Raw genomic sequence first — 17,534 nt, 5'->3', positions numbered from 1 at the left:
GGAGGTTTCACCATCTCCCCAACCGGAAATTGGGTATGAAGCCTCAATAAGCACAGATACGCTGAGCGAGGCAGCGACTGACCTGAAAGATAAGATCATGGCGAGATTGAACAGGCAACCCCGAACCCCACTACAACGGCTAAGTGAAGTACCATCAGAAAGTCTCATGGAAGATGTGAATGCAGCATTGAGAGCGACAACAATCACAGAAACCAATCAGCTGATATACGCTTCAGCATCAGTGATCCTAGAGGTGCTTGGCTATAAGAGCAAGAGCAACCACGGGAGCCATGAGAAACAATACCCACCATGGAAACGAAGGTTGGAGGCAAAAATCGAGGCAGCTCGGAGGGAAGTGAGCCCACAGAGGCCCAGAGAGGTGCAATGAAAAGACCAATGCCTAAGAGGTACAGCCAGATGACCATACCTGAAGCACTCGAAACTGCCAAGCAAAGGCTACAAGCCTTGGCCAGCCGCCTAAAGAGATACACCAGAGATAACGAAGCCAGACGAATAAACCGGCTGTTCGCAACACAACCTGCGAAAGTGTACTCTCAATGGCAGGGTAATAACAACAGAGCAGACCCACCAAGGCTGGAAACTGAACAGTACTGGAAGGGTATATGGGAAAGGGAGGCATCACACAACAGTGATGCACAGTGGCTGGTGGATCTGAGGGAAGACCACAGCAACCTCCCTGAACAGAATCCAGTGACTATCACAGTGGCAGACATCCAACATAGAGTCTCAGGTATGAAAAACTGGACAGCACCTGGCCCTGACATGATCCACGCCTACTGGCTAAAGAAGCTCACTGCAATCCATGAGCGCCTGGCAGCACAAATGAACCAGCTGCTAAGGGATGGGACTCACCCTGAATGGCTAACCGAAGGGCGAACGATCCTGATAATGAAGGATCCCTCAAAGGGTACAGTCCCATCCAACTACCGGCCAATAACCTGTCTCTCCACAACATGGAAGCTCATGTCAGGCATCATCGCAGCTAAGATAAGTGGGCACATGAGTCAATACATGAGCGAAGCACAGAAGGGCATTGGTAAGGATACCAGAGGAGCCAAACACCAACTCCTGGTAGACAGAACAGTCGCCCAAGACTGCAGAATGCGACACACCAACCTGTGCACAGCCTGGATCGACTACAAGAAAGCCTATGACTTAATGCCACACACATGGATCACTGAATGCTTGGAGCTGTACAACATCAACAGAACTCTAAGGGCCTTCATTGCAAACTCGATGAGGTTGTGGAGAACCACCCTTGAAGCCAATGGGAAGCCACTTGCCCAAGTATCCATCAAATGTGGCATATACCAAGGAGATGCACTGTCCCCACTGCTGTTCTGCATAGGTCTGAACCCCCTCAGCCAAATAATAAACAAGACTGGCTATGGATACCGACTCCGGAACGGGGCCACCATAAGTCACCTCCTCTACATGGATGACATCAAGCTGTACGCCAAGAGTGAGCGAGACATCGACTCGCTGATCCACACCACCAGGATCTACAGCTCGGACATCGGGATGTCATTCGGACTCGAGAAATGTGGGAGGATGGTGACAAAGAGAGGCAAGGTAATCCACACAGAAGGGGTCTCACTCCCAGAAGGAACAATAGCAGACATTGAGGACAATTACAAGTACCTTGGAATACCACAGGCAAACGGCAACCTTGAACAGGCAACAAGGAATGCGGCAACAGCCAAATACCTCCAACGAGTAAGGCAAGTCCTAAGAAGCCAGCTCAATGGCAAGAACAAATCCCGGGCAATAAACAGCTACGCTCTGCCAGTGATCAGATACCCTGCGGGAATAATAAGGTGGCCAAAGGAAGAGATACAGAGCACAGATGTTAAGACACGAAAGCTCCTCACCATACATGGAGGGTTCCACCCCAAATCCAGCACCCTGAGACTTTACGCTAGCCGCAAGGAAGGAGGCCGAGGACTAGTGAGCGTGAGAGCCACTATCCAGGATGAAACATCCAAGATCCATAAGTACATCAAGGATAAGGCCCCGACAGATGACGTGCTGAGTGAATGTCTCAGGCAGTGGAGAACAGAGGATGAGATGCTGGAAGAGGGACCATCATGGGAGGACAAACCCTTGCACGGGATGTACCACCGGAACATAACTGAAGTGGCTGATCTCAACAAATCCTACCAATGGCTTGAAAGGGCTGGGCTGAAGGACAGCACAGAGGCACTCATCCTGGCTGCACAGGAGCAGGCCCTGAGCACCAGAGCCATAGAGGCCCAGATCTACCACACCAGACAAGACCCAAGGTGTAGACTGTGCAAAGAGGCCCCAGAGACGGTCCAGCACATAACTGCAGGGTGTAAGATGCTGGCAGGCAAAGCATACATGGAATGCCATAACCAAGTGGCTGGCATAGTATACAGGAACATCTGCGCGGAGTATGGACTGGAAACCCCAAGGTCAAAGTGGGAAACACCTCCCAAGGTGGTAGAGAACGAGCGAGCCAAGATCCTGTGGGACTTCCAGATCCAGACTGACAGAATGGTAATGGCGAACCAACCAGACATCGTGGTGGTGGATAAAGAGCAGAGGAAAGCCGTAGTGGTGGATGTGGCAATACCAAGCGATGGCAACATCAGGAAAAAGGAACATGAGAAACTAGAGAAATACCAAGGGCTCAGAGAAGAACTGGAGAAGGCTTGGAAGGTGAAGGCCACAGTGGTGCCTGTGGTGATCGGAGCACTAGGGGCTGTGACCCCCAAACTGGAGGAGTGGCTACGACAGATCCCTGGAAAAACATCCGAAATCTCAGTCCAGAAAAGTGCAGTCCTAGGAACAGCAAGGATACTGCGCAGAACCCTCAAGCTCCCTGGCCTCTGGTAGAGGACCCGAGCTTGGAAAGTGGATGAGACCACCCGCGGAGGGTGAGAATAGAGTGTTATATATATATATATATATATATATATATATATATATATATGGATGTAATGTACATATAATCCAAAATAAGTAATGGGTGTAATAATACTTTGTTTTAAATCTTTTTTTAACTTGTCAAGGCTGTCATTATCTCTGAATCTCGAGATTGTAAAACACATTCTCATAATGCAATGCAACAAAATATCAGACCTCAAAGCACCTGTGCCTCTGTGTCATGCTCACACAATCCGTCACTCTGTGATTGAGTTTTGTCACAGTCCACCTTGCATTCAAGCTCATTTTTCATTCTTGGGTCAGAAAAATTACATAAGTATGGAATCTGAAAGAAATTGCATGTCAAATATAAAATACTGCCGATTTACTAATCTGACATTAATTTTTTTTCCAACTATTAAGGTAAATTGCATAGAAAATGTACCTTCCACGTTCCCCCTTTTTTGACATTCTCACAGTTAAACAATAAAATATGTTGCCCTATTCCTTATAGCGTTTTTTATTTTTTTATTTTTATTTTACCATTCCTTTGTAAAAAATTCATGGTTTGTGTGTTGAAAAAAAACCTTTCAAGTGCAGTGTTTTTATGAGAAGCCTTATAATTGCCAAATTTTGTGCATTTATTCTGTTATTAAATGATTCTTTTGTTTAATATTTTAATCATTTAACATTTTATTGAACAAAACTACAAAATAAATCCACAGAACAGAAGTAGAACCAGACTCAAGCAAACAGTTTTATAACAACCTCATAATTGCCTTATTTTGTGCATTCATTCTGTGACAAAACAGTTCTAACATTTTTAAATATTTTAATCAAAAAATTCTATTGTACAAATGAACAGAAAAACTTGAAACAAATCCACAGAACCCTTGGTACTTCTCAATCTGTTTGTGCTCTTTCCTGAAGTTGCCAGCACCTACTATGTCGGGATAGTTGGACATTACCAGCTTCTCAGTCTGTATCTGGAAGTCCCACAGGATCTTAGCTCTGTAATTCTTAACCAATTTTGGAGTTGTGTCCCATTTGGACTTTGGGACTTCCAGTCACACAGATGTGCCTGTAAACTATGTTGGCCACTTGGTTATGATGTTCCATATATGCCCTGCCTGCTAACATCTTGCATCCCACTGTTATGTGCTAGATTGTTTCAGGGGCAACTTGGACAGCGGCAGGCCTGGCCAATTTTGTGCCCTCGGTGAGATCATGATTTTGCGCCCTCCAAGTCAGGGCGCGCAATCATGACTATGCACCAAGACGCCCAACCACCCACTCCCCCCGGTGCACAAACACCATTATACACCCCACATTCCCGCTCGTTTATGACTTTGCACATGTTTTTATAATCGTTTAGGTTCCTTAGGCAAGATTGTGATTTTGCGCAAATGTTGACCTGTTCCTCCACCTTTCCTCACCTCCTGAACAGCTTCCGTCCTGTACCCTCTTTAAATAACTCCTCCTGCCTGCCTTCATACTGTAATATTCTCCTAAACTATGTTTTTTACTTCTCCTTTTGACAATTTAACATTTTCTTCAACCACGTTCTGCTCTGTTGCTATTTCCCCACCCTATCCACCCAGTCATTCCCCTAATGCCCATATGCTTCGGAACCTACAACACAATCTCTCTGTCACTATTTCTAGTGAATAAATATCAGAACATATGCCCTGTATTACTACTCTACAATATTATGGAACTCAAGAACTATGCCTTTTCCTTTGCCACTGAGCCTTACACTATGCTCCCATAATCCAGACTGGTTCTTATTAGTGCATTACAAACATATTTCAGTGCATCCACACCTCCAAAGAGTACCCCTGCTAGAAACCTCATAACATTTGCTACTCTGTTACACCTAGCTTTTACACACTTTACATGCTCCCTCCACCCTAATTTCTGATCGAAAACTATAGCCAGGAACTTAAAACAATTAACCACCTCTATTTCACTGCCAAATATTTTTTTGATCAACTGTGCACCCACCTTGCCTTTTGTGAACACCATTGCTTTGATCTTATCTACAGAAAACTTAATGCCACACTTGTTGCCTTATTCTTGCACTTTGTTAATTCCTTTCTGCACCTCCTTAACTAAGTATTCTCTGTTTCTCCCTTTTTTCATATTTCACCCTCATCAGTCAAAAAGACATCTCTGAATACTTTCAGAGAATGCTAGGTGTCAGACACAAGTGCACAGCTCAGAGACAGAGACGTTCAGTGGTTTTAATCATATGACTGGTCCTCGTGACCGTCCATGGTAAGCTCTGGCAGAAAAGGCAGGGTACAGGCAAACGGTGGTTAAAAACACACGGGGCAAAAACATGACCAGGCAGAATCTGATGACAAGAATACAGGGAAATAAGCAAGGCGAAGTCGAGGACGAGAAACAATTAATAAATGGTCCAAATTTATATAGCACATTTATATACCCATTCTAGGATCCATGGACACTCCAACATATGGACATGGCAGGGCTCAAACCGCCAACCTTGGATTTAGAGGACAACCTCCCTACCACCTGCACCAGTGGCAGACTGACAGGTGGTTGCAGCAGCAGGGAGTCCCAGTGCCTCCCTTAAACCAGGAGTCAAATCATTACAATTTCCAGACAGACCTCACTCCTGTAGCGGTTGTGACTGTGCCAACAAGACTTGCCAACCTCGACACTAACAAAAGTGTAAAACTGGCAGAGGAAGAGGATGGCCAGGCCTAACCAAGCAAATATTTAAAGCGGAAACAGACAAAAACAAAAGTCCGACAGGCTAGGGCTGGCTGGGTCCAAATGTGGCCAGATTGTTGTGTCAGAGAATGCTAGTTGTGGGACCCAAGTGCACAGCTCAAAGACAAAGTTCTGTTCAGTAGTTTTTCCTTAATTGAGGAAAACAAAAACAACCCCAGGTTTCTTTTCAGCACTGTAGCCAGGCTGACTAAGAGTAATACAGTAGCTGTGGTGAGCCCACTATCCCCTTAAATCTCAGCAGCAACTACTACTCCAACTACTTTACTAATAAAATTATCACTATCAGAGAAAACATTCATCAGCATCATCTTCCAAATGACAAAAATAACTGTCTAGATCCATCAACTTTAAATTTACTGAGAGCTTCTCTCGCATAACTCATATGGCCTTCAATAATTAACTCTTCCAAGTCGTCCACTTGTCTTTTAGACCCAATCTCTACCAGATTACTCAAAGAAGTTGTACCTTTTTTTTTTCTTTGTTCAGAAGTTGTACCTTTAATCAGGTTGTCCATATTAAATTAAATAAACAAGTCTTTACATATAGGCTATGTACCACAGGCATTTAAAGTCTTTTAAAATTAAAATCGATCGTATCTTAACAATTATCTGACCACCTGAGTAGGTTTTTTGTCAGGATTTAGAAAACATCATAGCACAGAAACAGCTCTCGTTAGAGTCACTAATGATCTTCTATTAGCTTCAGACAATGGTCTGGTCTCTGTCCTTGTCCTGTTAGATCTTAGTGCTGCATTTGATACAATTGATCACAACATTGTATTACAGAGATTAGAACATAGCATCAGAATTAAAGGAACACCACTAGAATGGTTTAAATCCTATTTGTTGAACAAATTGCAGTTTATTCATGTTTGTTCAACGACAAATCCTCCATAAGCACAAGAATAAGCTTTGAAGTACCGCAGGGTTCTCTGCTTGGTCCAATACTGTTCAGTCTATACATGTCTCCTCTAGGTGAGATTACTAGGAAGAAGAAACATTCTATAAATTTTCATTGTTATGCAGATGATACTCAGTTATATCTGTCTTTGAAACCAAATGAAACAGATCAAGTAGTCAAAATTCAAAGTTGTTTAAAAGAAATCAAATCCTGGATGCCCAAAACTTCCTTCAACTAAATTTAGATAAAACAATCAAAGCTAAATAATCATCTATCAATCCATTTTCCATAGCGCTTAATCCCATATGCTGGAGTCTGTCCCAGCTGGCTATGGGTGAGAGGCGGGGTACACCCTGGACAGGTTGCTAGCCCATCGCAGGGCAACACAGAGACAAACAACCATTCACACACGCGGGCAATGGAGAGAGGCCAATCAAACTAATGCATGGTTTTGGACTGTGGGAGGAAGCCACGCAAACCAAAGAGAACATGCAATGTCCACATAGAAAGGCACCCGGTCCGAACCCAGGACCTTCTAGCTGTGAGGCGACAGTGCTACCCACCGCACCACCGTACCACCCATAAGATAAATAAAAAAATCAGTAGAATTTTTTTTTTTGGATTTCAGAAGTGTGTAACATGCGGGCATCAGTATTGAGTGTGCTGTGCATGGGTGATTGTGGATTTGGTTGGTGCATGTTGACCAATGCAAAACAAAAGAGAACCGTACACAAACCAAACACGCTGTGTGCTTCCTGCGAGGAGAGAGTGAGGCAATGAAAGAACCCAGCTTTTAAGCCTTCTGGCAGCCTGCACAGGTGTTCTACAATTACCATAACAATTCTACCTGCCCACAATCCTTTGCAGGAGAGACAGGCAAAGGGAAGGGTCGTAACAGACATAATATTAGCTTCAGATTCTACTGTGAAGAACCTTGGTGTCATCTTTGATCAGGATCTCTTTTTTGCACCATACATTAACTAAATCTCCAGAACTGCCTACTTTCATCTTTGAAGTATAGCTAAAATTAGAAGCATCCTCTCTCAGAGTGATGCAGAGAAACTGATCCATGCATTTGTTACCTCTAGGCTGGACTACCGAAACTTCTTACTCATAGGATGTCCTAACAGCTCATTTAAAAACCTACAGCTTATTTAAAACGCTGCAGCCAGAGTAAACTGTGCATTTTGTGTAGCTGCAGCTGAAAAAAAGACGTGAAATGAGTTTGCAGTGTATGTGGTCAAACAAAGGAAAATGTGTCCCTAAAAGCACCCAGTGACTGCCACACCAATTGTGAAGTAAACACAGTGGGCCAAACAGCCATTTACACACACACACACACACACACACACACACACACACACACACACACACACACACACACACACACACACACACACAAACACACACACACACATCTACAGGCAATGGAGAGTAGCTAATTAACCTAATCGCATGTCTTTGGACTAGGGGAGGAAGACAGAGTTTCAAAAGAGAGAACCCTCACAGACACGGGGAGAACATACAAACCCCACACAGAAAGGCACCCGGGAAACGAACCAACACTCTTCTTACTGCCAGCCGACAGTGCTACGCACTCCACCACCCTCGCCTTAAATAATGTCCCCACTAAAAATATTGTCAAATTAGAAACCATCAGAGGTAATGATGGAAAAGTTTGTGTTTTAACACTAGGAGTACTGACTTTCTGTGGGGGTTTCTGCTGTGCTACCACACATTGTCTCAACAGTCTCTTAGCCAAAAATGGATAGAATGAAGCTGAAGAAGGTTACAAAAAGGTTTTAGTTTTTAAAACCTGTGTCACAGAACTGGACACCACAAAGGAGATAAAACAGAGCTAAACCAAAAATCAAAGAGAAGAAGTTGAGATTTATTTATAACATAGGACAAAAAAACATTTTTTCACATTTGTAAATAATAATAAAAAAGGGCTGAAGCAACCAATATACGCTGTGGCTGTGCCATTACTGTGAGTGACGTATGTAACGTATATAATTTTTTTTATTTTTAGATCTCTGATATATTTGTAATAGACAAAAAAAATGTATTTCATTGCCATCATAGGGCACTCCCTTGAGCCCATACAAACTGTGCTTTCAAGTGAGAGCATGAGGGTCAGTGAGAGAATGAAAGTGTTTCATTCGATTTTTACAAGACAATCGAGAAAAGCCTGAAAGCCTGACAGTGAAAAGGAAAAGAAAGCAAAGCTGATTAGGTTAAGGTTAATAGTAAAGTGGGAGCTGAACTTCTCCACTCCTGATCACTTCACTGCTCTGTGCGACTTTGAAAAGAATACCAGCGTCCTCGTATGGGGTCAGTCTGTACACTGGGGTGTCAGGTCATGCAGCTTTCATGGGCCTTTGTCTTTTCATTTGGTGTGTTAGACCCATGTGAATATGACAGGAGGGAGGGGGACTGAAGACAAACACAAGACAAGTGAAGTGGGTGTTAAATTATTCTCTTTTGGTTTGCAATAATAAAATCATTTGATCATTGGAACATGTCCCAATTTTCTCCATCCAAGGATGCTGCGCCACATATCTCCCAGATCTGTGAGCTGAGAGGCAGAGAGCCTGGGTGAGCAGGGACAGAATTAAGAATAAAACAATATTTGCTCCAAAGTTAGCACTGCTCAGCCCAGGAGAATGAGCTGGGGGTGTTTTGTTTGACTGCAAATCTTTGAATCTACAAGAATATGTGTCTGTTCCTTGGAGCCACCTGGGTGAGATCTCTCTGTATGACTTTCATAGCAAAGTGCGGAAGAATATTTTAGTCTGTTGCATGAAATAAAGATCACATCAATAATTAGCTTGTCAGGTTGTTTCAGATCCGACTTCTTCTCCACCTTCATCCGTGAGTTTCCAAGCTACTGACATCAGCAGCATGATTCCAGTCTATGCCTTAATTATATTTATTTATTATATAATTAACAATAAAAACTAAGTCAAGTTACAAAAACAGATCATTGACTAAGAAAAGATAGAGAGATAGGTGGCCCCAGATTCACAGTGTGAGGAGGCTTAGGAGCCGGCGATCAGTGGTTCCTAATGGACGAGCATGACTGACACAAAATGGAACGACTAAAATTATAGGACCAAGAGAACAGAGAGGCTCCTAGAGCCATATAAAACACTTTGTCAATGGCCTCTGTCTGTCGTTCCCACACAGGTCACCACAGAAAAGTCCTCTGCACTTGAAAAGGAGCTTGTTCTGAATAGACTCGAGGCCCACTTCAGTTGACGAAGAAACATTCCTGCTTTTATTAACGGAGGCCTGGAGACATGAGTTCAACAGCTTCACAGAGAAGGAAGTGAACAAAGGGAAAAGAAGATAAAGGAGTGATTAGGGGAAACAAAAACTTCAGAAAAGTGTCATGTGTGACATATTTGACTGGACAGGAATGAGATTCAACTAATAGTGTAGCTGCTTTGGGCCATTAGCGGAACAGTGAGCGCTTGGACAGACGAAATAGCAGAACTCTGAATATAAATGTGGCCTCATGCATCAGTCAAACATAAACACTCCTCAAAAAGTGTGTGCTTCTTTAAATACACATACAATACACACACACATACACACAAACAAGCACGTTTACAAGAAAACAAGCTGCTAGCCAATGCAGTTTGCCCTCACAGGCACTAATTCAATGCAAATGGTTTTTGAGAAGCAAAGGCCGTTTGCTCTGCAGTAGTCGTGTGTAGAGTCAGAGTGAATGACCACTGGGCAAAAAGGTTCTTTCAGGGGTTTTGAAAAGCGGCATTTAATAACATATAATGACAACTAGGGGCATATTCATAATGTTTTGAGTAAAGGCAGCTTTTCCCATGAAAGCTTGTTGATTAAACTGAGGCTCTCATTGAAACACAAAATGCGTTTGTAGTAATGGGAATGGTGGCAGCATGGCACGCAGGACTTGTCTGACCTCTTTATACTGCCCCCATTCTTGCTGCTTGGCTTTGGGTGACATGTCAAGAAGAGGAATTTTGACCTGACAAAGTTTCATTGATATTTAAATATGTCACACCCTGACTTCTCTTCATCTTTAAGATGATATGAATGGCAGCAGCCTTTTTTTATTCAGGGTCTGAGCCTTTCAGGAGTTTCAAATGTGAAAGGCAGACAGAACATTCTCATTGACTGTGAAAACAAGGACAAAAAGGCTATGACTATCAAGTGAATACAAGGAAGGAGGATGGATGGCGCACAATCAGCAGTTTGGCCATAAACACTCTTCTTTCCTGTCATCAGGGGCCACCTGCTCTGGGAACTGCATTAGCAGCTGATCCAGTATGTATGTGTCCCACTCCATGACAGACAGACTCTCCTGGTGGACCTTAACCACGTCACAACACAAACCGCTTCACAGGGTTTACTGTCAGGACTGACTTCCAGTTACTGTTACTCAGTGTAATGGAGCAGTAAGCAAAGGTAATTTGGAGGCACCTTCCTGTTGGGATCCTTCAAAGATGCTGTGACACCCAAGGTTCCACGTTGTTAAAATGCCTTAGCCCCAAAGAGGAACTGTTCACTGTCCTTGTCGCTGTGCAGGTGAGCTTATGGCTTGTTTGCTGGCAGTGATTCAGTAGAATCGTTAAGTGTCATAACATCCTTGACTGTGACTTTTTAAAATGAAACCCGGTTAAGTGATGATGCATGATGATGCCACACAAATATAGACTAGTTCTTAAAGTCAGGATTAAGTCGTTACATTCACATGTGTCTGCTAAATCATGGCATTGAGCAAAAAGGAAAAAAAAACATTTAAGCATATTAACATGTGGCCAAGACAACCCCATGTATGACTGAGAGACCTCAGGCCTAATGACGCTGGGCCTGAATTGAATGGTGCTGCTTCATCTTTCCTTTATTCTCGTACAGTTATCAGACGTCTTCCTATCTTAAGATTAGCAGGACAGTAATTAACTTTCTTATAATTGCCCCTCCCCCCACTATATAAGACAGCTCAATGAATCCTGATGTATGAATTGATCGTGCAGACGATCATTCGATTCCTTTGCCAAAGCTTCTACAGACTCAACTAATTTCTAAAAGCATATTTGACAGAGCCATTGGTTTTACCAAATGAACTTTTAAGAATGAGAGCAATAGAATTGATTGAGTGGAGTTGTACTATGTTGGCTCTCTAACAGAGTGACTTTCTCCCAGTTCCAATAAAGAACGATCTGTGTGGCGCTCCTCTCTGTGGACTGGTACCTACCAGTGCCTGCCTACCTAGGCAGGCACTGGCTACGTTCTGTAGCTGCTTGTTTCTCCACTGTGCTACATGCATACTGCTGCGGACTTGGTTTGTCCTGAGAGAAGCAGCGGCTGGTCTGAGGTTAGAGTTATTCACAGTTATTTAGAAATGATCTGGACCATGGAGGTCTAAGCTCAGATCAAATCAAAGCACTGACACAGCTGTGCTTTAACACAATGGCCTCCTTGACTTCCTGCTACTATATGTCGCATTATACTTTAGAACAGCTCCAGCCACTTTGGAGGCACAAATCATATGATAACATCAGTTCTGGACAGAAGGCTGTTTGTGATTTAAATGTCAGAGTATGAAGGTCATGCTTCATACTCTGGTTAAGCTTTTTAGTTGATCTTATTGCTATTCCAGCACGATGGCATTAATGTCAACAACTCTGAGGCCACAGAGAAGAATGAGAGTGACATTATTCCCATTAAATCTGAGTCTTGCCCTTTAAAAGACATGTAGTGAATATTTCTTCTTGAAATCCTTCTCATTTAGGATGTATAAGACTGGTCTTTGCAGCAGGGCAGCATTAGAGGGTAAACATACTGGCGTTAATGGTTTCTGATGGATATTAATGATTTGTTGGGAGATAATTAATCTCTATTTTAGCTGATTGCCTTTGATTAATTGCATGTAAACTAAGTTCCATTACGTGACCGTATCAGCTCTGCGGCATGTTACGTTAATTGATCAGGGTGCAGTTAATTACAAACAGTGTACCAAAAAATGGGGCAAAGATGACCCGGCCGTCCCCATTAGCCCTACCTTAAAATCAATATGTGAAGCTGAGGGAGCTGCCGCTGTTACTGGGAAGGTGCAACTAGAGATGAGTTGTGCTCAAAGTGTCTGTAAATTGCTTTGGGATTATTAAAAGATTCTAGTGGCAGGGCCTTTGGAGAATAATATCTTTGAGGGGAAACAAACGAGAAAGTAGCTGCAGGAAAGTGAGATAAGTTATCTGTGGATGTGCTGATAAGAGAAGCCGTCCTATCCTTCCTGCTCCCCGCTAATTAAAGAACACCAAAGAGAGGTGACCACACCTCGGCAAACTATAACGGGGGTCATTAATCTGCGTTCCACATCTGTTAATGACCTGAGAGCTAACGCAAGTTTTTATAAGATTTTTCTTTCTACGAAAGTCAACAGCATGTTTATTCTCCGATTCTGCCATTCAGCAACTGTGTGACATGTAAAATCCTTGGCATGTAACTCCAGCCATATTATCATTCTAGAAATACACGCTCATTAGAGTTCCTCTACAGGTCACCTATGACTCTACCTTCACCTGCTCATCTGTTTTCTTGTTGCTATTTTCATGCAGTGCACAGTAACCCATGACAAGCCCCTCTCCCAGGGCCATCCTTCATGCTCCAGCCTCTGCAGACCAGCGTTTCACACATGCAGTGCAAAACTGCTGAACGAGCACATGATGCCATGAGAGTAAAATCATTGTTAGGCTTGCGTAACTGAGGAAGGGGGAAAAACACAAACACAAAAAGGGTAAAACACAAGGATGAATTCACTGAGTAAGCTGGTCTTCTTGGAAGAGTTGGCAAGAATATGTCACGATTTACACAGCGAGCGGGTCACGCTCGAATAAGGACTCCAAGAATAAATTGCAGAATCGACTCGTTTTCACTTTAAACAATTTATTTCACGGGTTACGAAATCAAAAGAGCGGCGCGAGGACGTCCACACCGCCGCGTCTCCGCTAAGGAGAAAAAGGGATACGTGATTAATTACTATCGGACTGCAGGCAGATGAAGTAAAACAATAATGTCACTTACGGAAACTGAAGCACAAGTTAGTAGGCGGGTGGCGGTAATAAGGTTTGTCGGCGTAGAATGAGCGGAATGAAACCGTGGAGGAGGTTATGGTAAAGGAGTGTGCGTTCCGGTGAATTGAGCTGTAAGATGATTCCGGTTGAGGCCGCAGCTGGGTAGCACCTAGCCGGGTAACAACAGATGACTTGGTGTCCAGTTTTTCCTTCGTAGAACCACAGCTGACGAACGGACTCCACGCTTGGCTCTATGGATAAAACACAGTATGCGACGCTCCCGGCTAGCGCTGCAACACAGTCTCTAATAAACTTTCGCCGGTGTGATATTCTTCATACAGTCCTGGGCATTTGGCATCCAGATCACTAATAATCAAATCAAGGAATCCCACCAACATAAATCCACAAAGGTATCCGTGACAAAAGCGCATTGGCAACCGCGACCGCTGGTCACTCGATGAATCAAAAAACAAAACTCACGGCCAACTCGTCGATCTCTAACCTCATGAACCGAAACGACGGTAGAGCAGCCCTGGTCCGTGATCCCGTGGTTAACGACGACGATCCGACGAGGGATCAGGGGAAAACTGAGAGAATAAATACCCACTCATAGCAGGTGAAAACAATCCCAACAATCAAAACTCTGCCCCAACCGGAACTAACCCCATCAAAACAAAACCCCAACCGGAACTAAATCTGCCGTCATCACAGTACCCCCCCCTCAACGGCCAGCCCCCGCTGGCCCCCCTGGCTGCTCAGGGTGAGCTGCATGAAAATCCCGCAAAAGAGCCCGGTCCAAAACAAAACGCCGGGGAATCCAAGAACGGTCCTCAGGCCCGTAACCCTCCCAGTCCACTAAGTAGTGCAACCCCCTACCCCTCCGACGGGAACGAAGAATGCGGCGGACCGTATACGCCGGGCCACCGGCGATGAATCGGGCGGGCGGTGGGGGCCCGGAGGAGGGCAGCAAAGCACTAGAATGCACAGGCTTTAATCGGGAAACATGAAACGTCGGGTGTACCTTCAGGGATCGAGGTAACCGAAGTCTAACCGACGCAGCATTCACAATCTTGCTGATAGGAAAGGGTCCGATAAACCGCGGGGCCAACTTGGGGCATTCTACTTTCAGCGGAATGTCCCGTGTAGCCAACCACACCTTCTGCCCAGGTCTGTATACAGGAGCCGGCCGACGCCTACGATTGGCCTGGTGCGCGTATGAGGAGACCGCGGACATCAGAGCCCGCCTGGCCCTCCGCCAAGCTATGTGACAGCGGTGTACCGCCGCCGCAGCCGAAGGGACCATTGCTTTGATCCGTTGCGGTTCAAACAATGGGGGTTGAAAGCCATAGACCACATGGAAAGGGGAAAGACCCGTGGCAGTCGTGGGTAGTGAGTTATGGGCGTATTCCACCCAGGACAGGTTATCCGCCCACGTGGTAGGGCTGTCTGCACACAGCGCGCGTAGTCCCACCTCAAGTTCCTGGTTCAGCCTCTCAGTCTGTCCATTTGACTGTGGATGAAAACCAGAGGATAGACTAACCGTGATGCCCAACAACTTACAGAACTCCGCCCAAAACTTAGCTGTGAACTGCGGACCCCTGTCCGATACTATGTCGTCTGGAATTCCGTGGAGCTTAAACACATAATCAACCATGAGTTTAGCAGTCTCGGGTGCAGAAGGTAACTTTGCCAGTGCAACGAAATGCACCATCTTGGAAAAACGATCCACTACTGTCAGCACAGCGGTGTTGCCCTTAGACTCGGGCAGTCCGGTGACAAAATCCATAGACAGATGGGACCAGGGTCGATGAGGCACCGGTAGGGGATGCAACAGACCTGCCGGGGCCCGATGTTCCGACTTCACTCTTGCACAGGTAGGACATGCGGCCACGTACCGCCTGACATCGGTTCTGATGGAGGGCCACCAGAAGCGTTGGAGGACCACCTTAAGAGTGCGCGCAGTTCCTGGGTGCACCATCAACCGGGATGCATGGCAGAGCTGAAGGACTCTGGGTCTGAGCTGGAGAGGAACAAACAGGCAACGGTCAGGACAGGAAGCCGGTGCTGCGTTACCGTGGTTGGCCTGAAGGACCTCCTCCTCCAACTCCGTCCGAGCCGCTCCCAACCGGACCGAACCAGGTAAGATGAACTTTGTTCCCTCGGTCGTGTCTGTTGGAGCATGGAGACGAGATAAGGCATCTGCCTTGTTATTCTGGTTCCCTGGTCTGAAAGAGAGCGTAAAACAAAACCTCTCAAAGAAAATAGCCCATCTGGCCTGTCTGGAGTTAAGCCTTTTGGCAGATTTCAGATACTCCAGATTTTTGTGATCAGTTAATACTGTAAATGGATGCTTAGCCCCTTCCAACCAGTGTCGCCATTCTTCGAGCGCCAGTTTCACGGCCAAGAGTTCCCGATTCCCCACATCATAGTTTCGCTCTGAAGCCGAGAGCTTCCTTGAGAAAAAGGCACAGGGGTGAAGCTTTGAGTCCAGAGAAGCCCGTTGGGAGAGTACCGCCCCTACTCCAGTGTCCGAAGCATCCACTTCGACCACAAACGCGAGGTCAGGATCAGGTAAGGTTAGGACAGGTGCCGAGGTGAATAACTGTTTAAGAACGCCAAAAGCTCTACCCGCTTCAGGCGACCAGGAGAATCTCACCTTAGGGGAAGTGAGTCGATGCAAAGGGGTCGCAATGCTACTGTAATTCTTGATGAATCTCCTGTAAAAGTTCGCAAACCCCAGAAAGCGTTGCAACTGCTTCCTGTTCTCAGGTTCCGGCCATTCCTTGACCACCCGCACCTTGTCGGGATCCATGGCGATTTTTTCAGGGCCGATCACAAAACCTAAAAAGGAAGTGGTCGTCACGTGAAACTCACACTTTTCGGCTTTGATGAACAGTTGGTTCTGCAGTAACCTCTGGAGTACGGCCCTGACATGCTGAATATGTTCGGCCTCCGACTGGGAAAAGATCAATATGTCATCCAGATAGACGAAAACAAATCTGCTAAGCATGTCCCCCAAAACATCGTTTACCATGTTCTGGAATATGGCTGGGGCATTAGTCAACCCGAATGGCATCACCAGATATTCAAAATGTCCAGCTGGAGTGTTGAAAGCAGTCTTCCATTCATCCCCCTCTCTGATCCGGATTAAATGGTAAGCATTGCGCAAATCGAGTTTAGTGAAGATCTTAGCCCCCTTCAAAAGCTCGAAAGCCGAGGCAATCAATGGTAGAGGATACCTGTTCTTTATCGTTATCTCATTCAGTCCTCTGTAGTCTATGCATGGCCTGACCCCCCCATCTTTCTTATCCACAAAAAAAAACCCTGCCCCGGCCGGAGAAGTCGAGGGTCTGATGATACCTGCCGCCAGTGATTCCTGGATATAAGCTTCCATACTCTCCCGTTCAGGTCCTGAAAGGGAAAACAGACGCCCACGAGGGGGAGACGCACCAGGAATCAGTTCAATAGCACAGTCATATGGCCGGTGTGGGGGAAGACCCACTGCTCGGACCTTGTTAAAAACCTCCTTCAAGTCCTGATAAATGACAGGGACTTTCGACAGATCAGGATAGACCTCCTCTGGTGCAACGGAGCTCCAGAGCTTCTGGGCGGAGCGTAGACAGGAAGCATGACACGCTCCACTCCAACCCAATACCTTCCCAGAAACCCAGTCGATGTGAGGGTTATGGAGTTGTAACCAGGGTATTCCCAGGACCAGAGGAGGATCTGCTGAATCGATGACATAAAACGTGGCTCGTTCCTGGTGGTTCTCCAAGGAGACAAAGACGGGCGTAGTTACATGGTGAACCACATGCAGCGTAGTGTGGCTCAACGATCTCACTTGGAGGGGTTTTTTCAGTGGTTCGGTCTCCAAGTGGAGCTCCCTGGTAAGAGTCTCTGAAATAA

At 45.3% G+C, this 17,534-nt stretch overlaps 1 protein-coding gene across 1 annotated transcript in view; it reads left to right on the top strand.

The window, feature by feature from the left end:
- Positions 1-5,643, top strand: part of LOC121202558 (transposon TX1 uncharacterized 149 kDa protein) — a 128,438-nt gene extending 122,795 nt beyond the window's left edge. Inside the window, exon 3 of the mRNA XM_041072732.1 lies at positions 5,369-5,643. Coding sequence (XP_040928666.1) covers positions 5,369-5,643 — 275 coding nt within the window. The remainder of the gene's footprint in view (positions 1-5,368) is intronic.
- Positions 5,644-17,534: the final 11,891 nt, after the last annotated feature.

Source organism: Betta splendens, chromosome 10 (assembly GCF_900634795.4).
Source record: "Betta splendens chromosome 10, fBetSpl5.4, whole genome shotgun sequence".
NCBI classification, from domain to species: Eukaryota; Metazoa; Chordata; class Actinopteri; order Anabantiformes; family Osphronemidae; genus Betta; species Betta splendens.
This window is presented reverse-complemented; position numbering and strand designations above follow the sequence as displayed.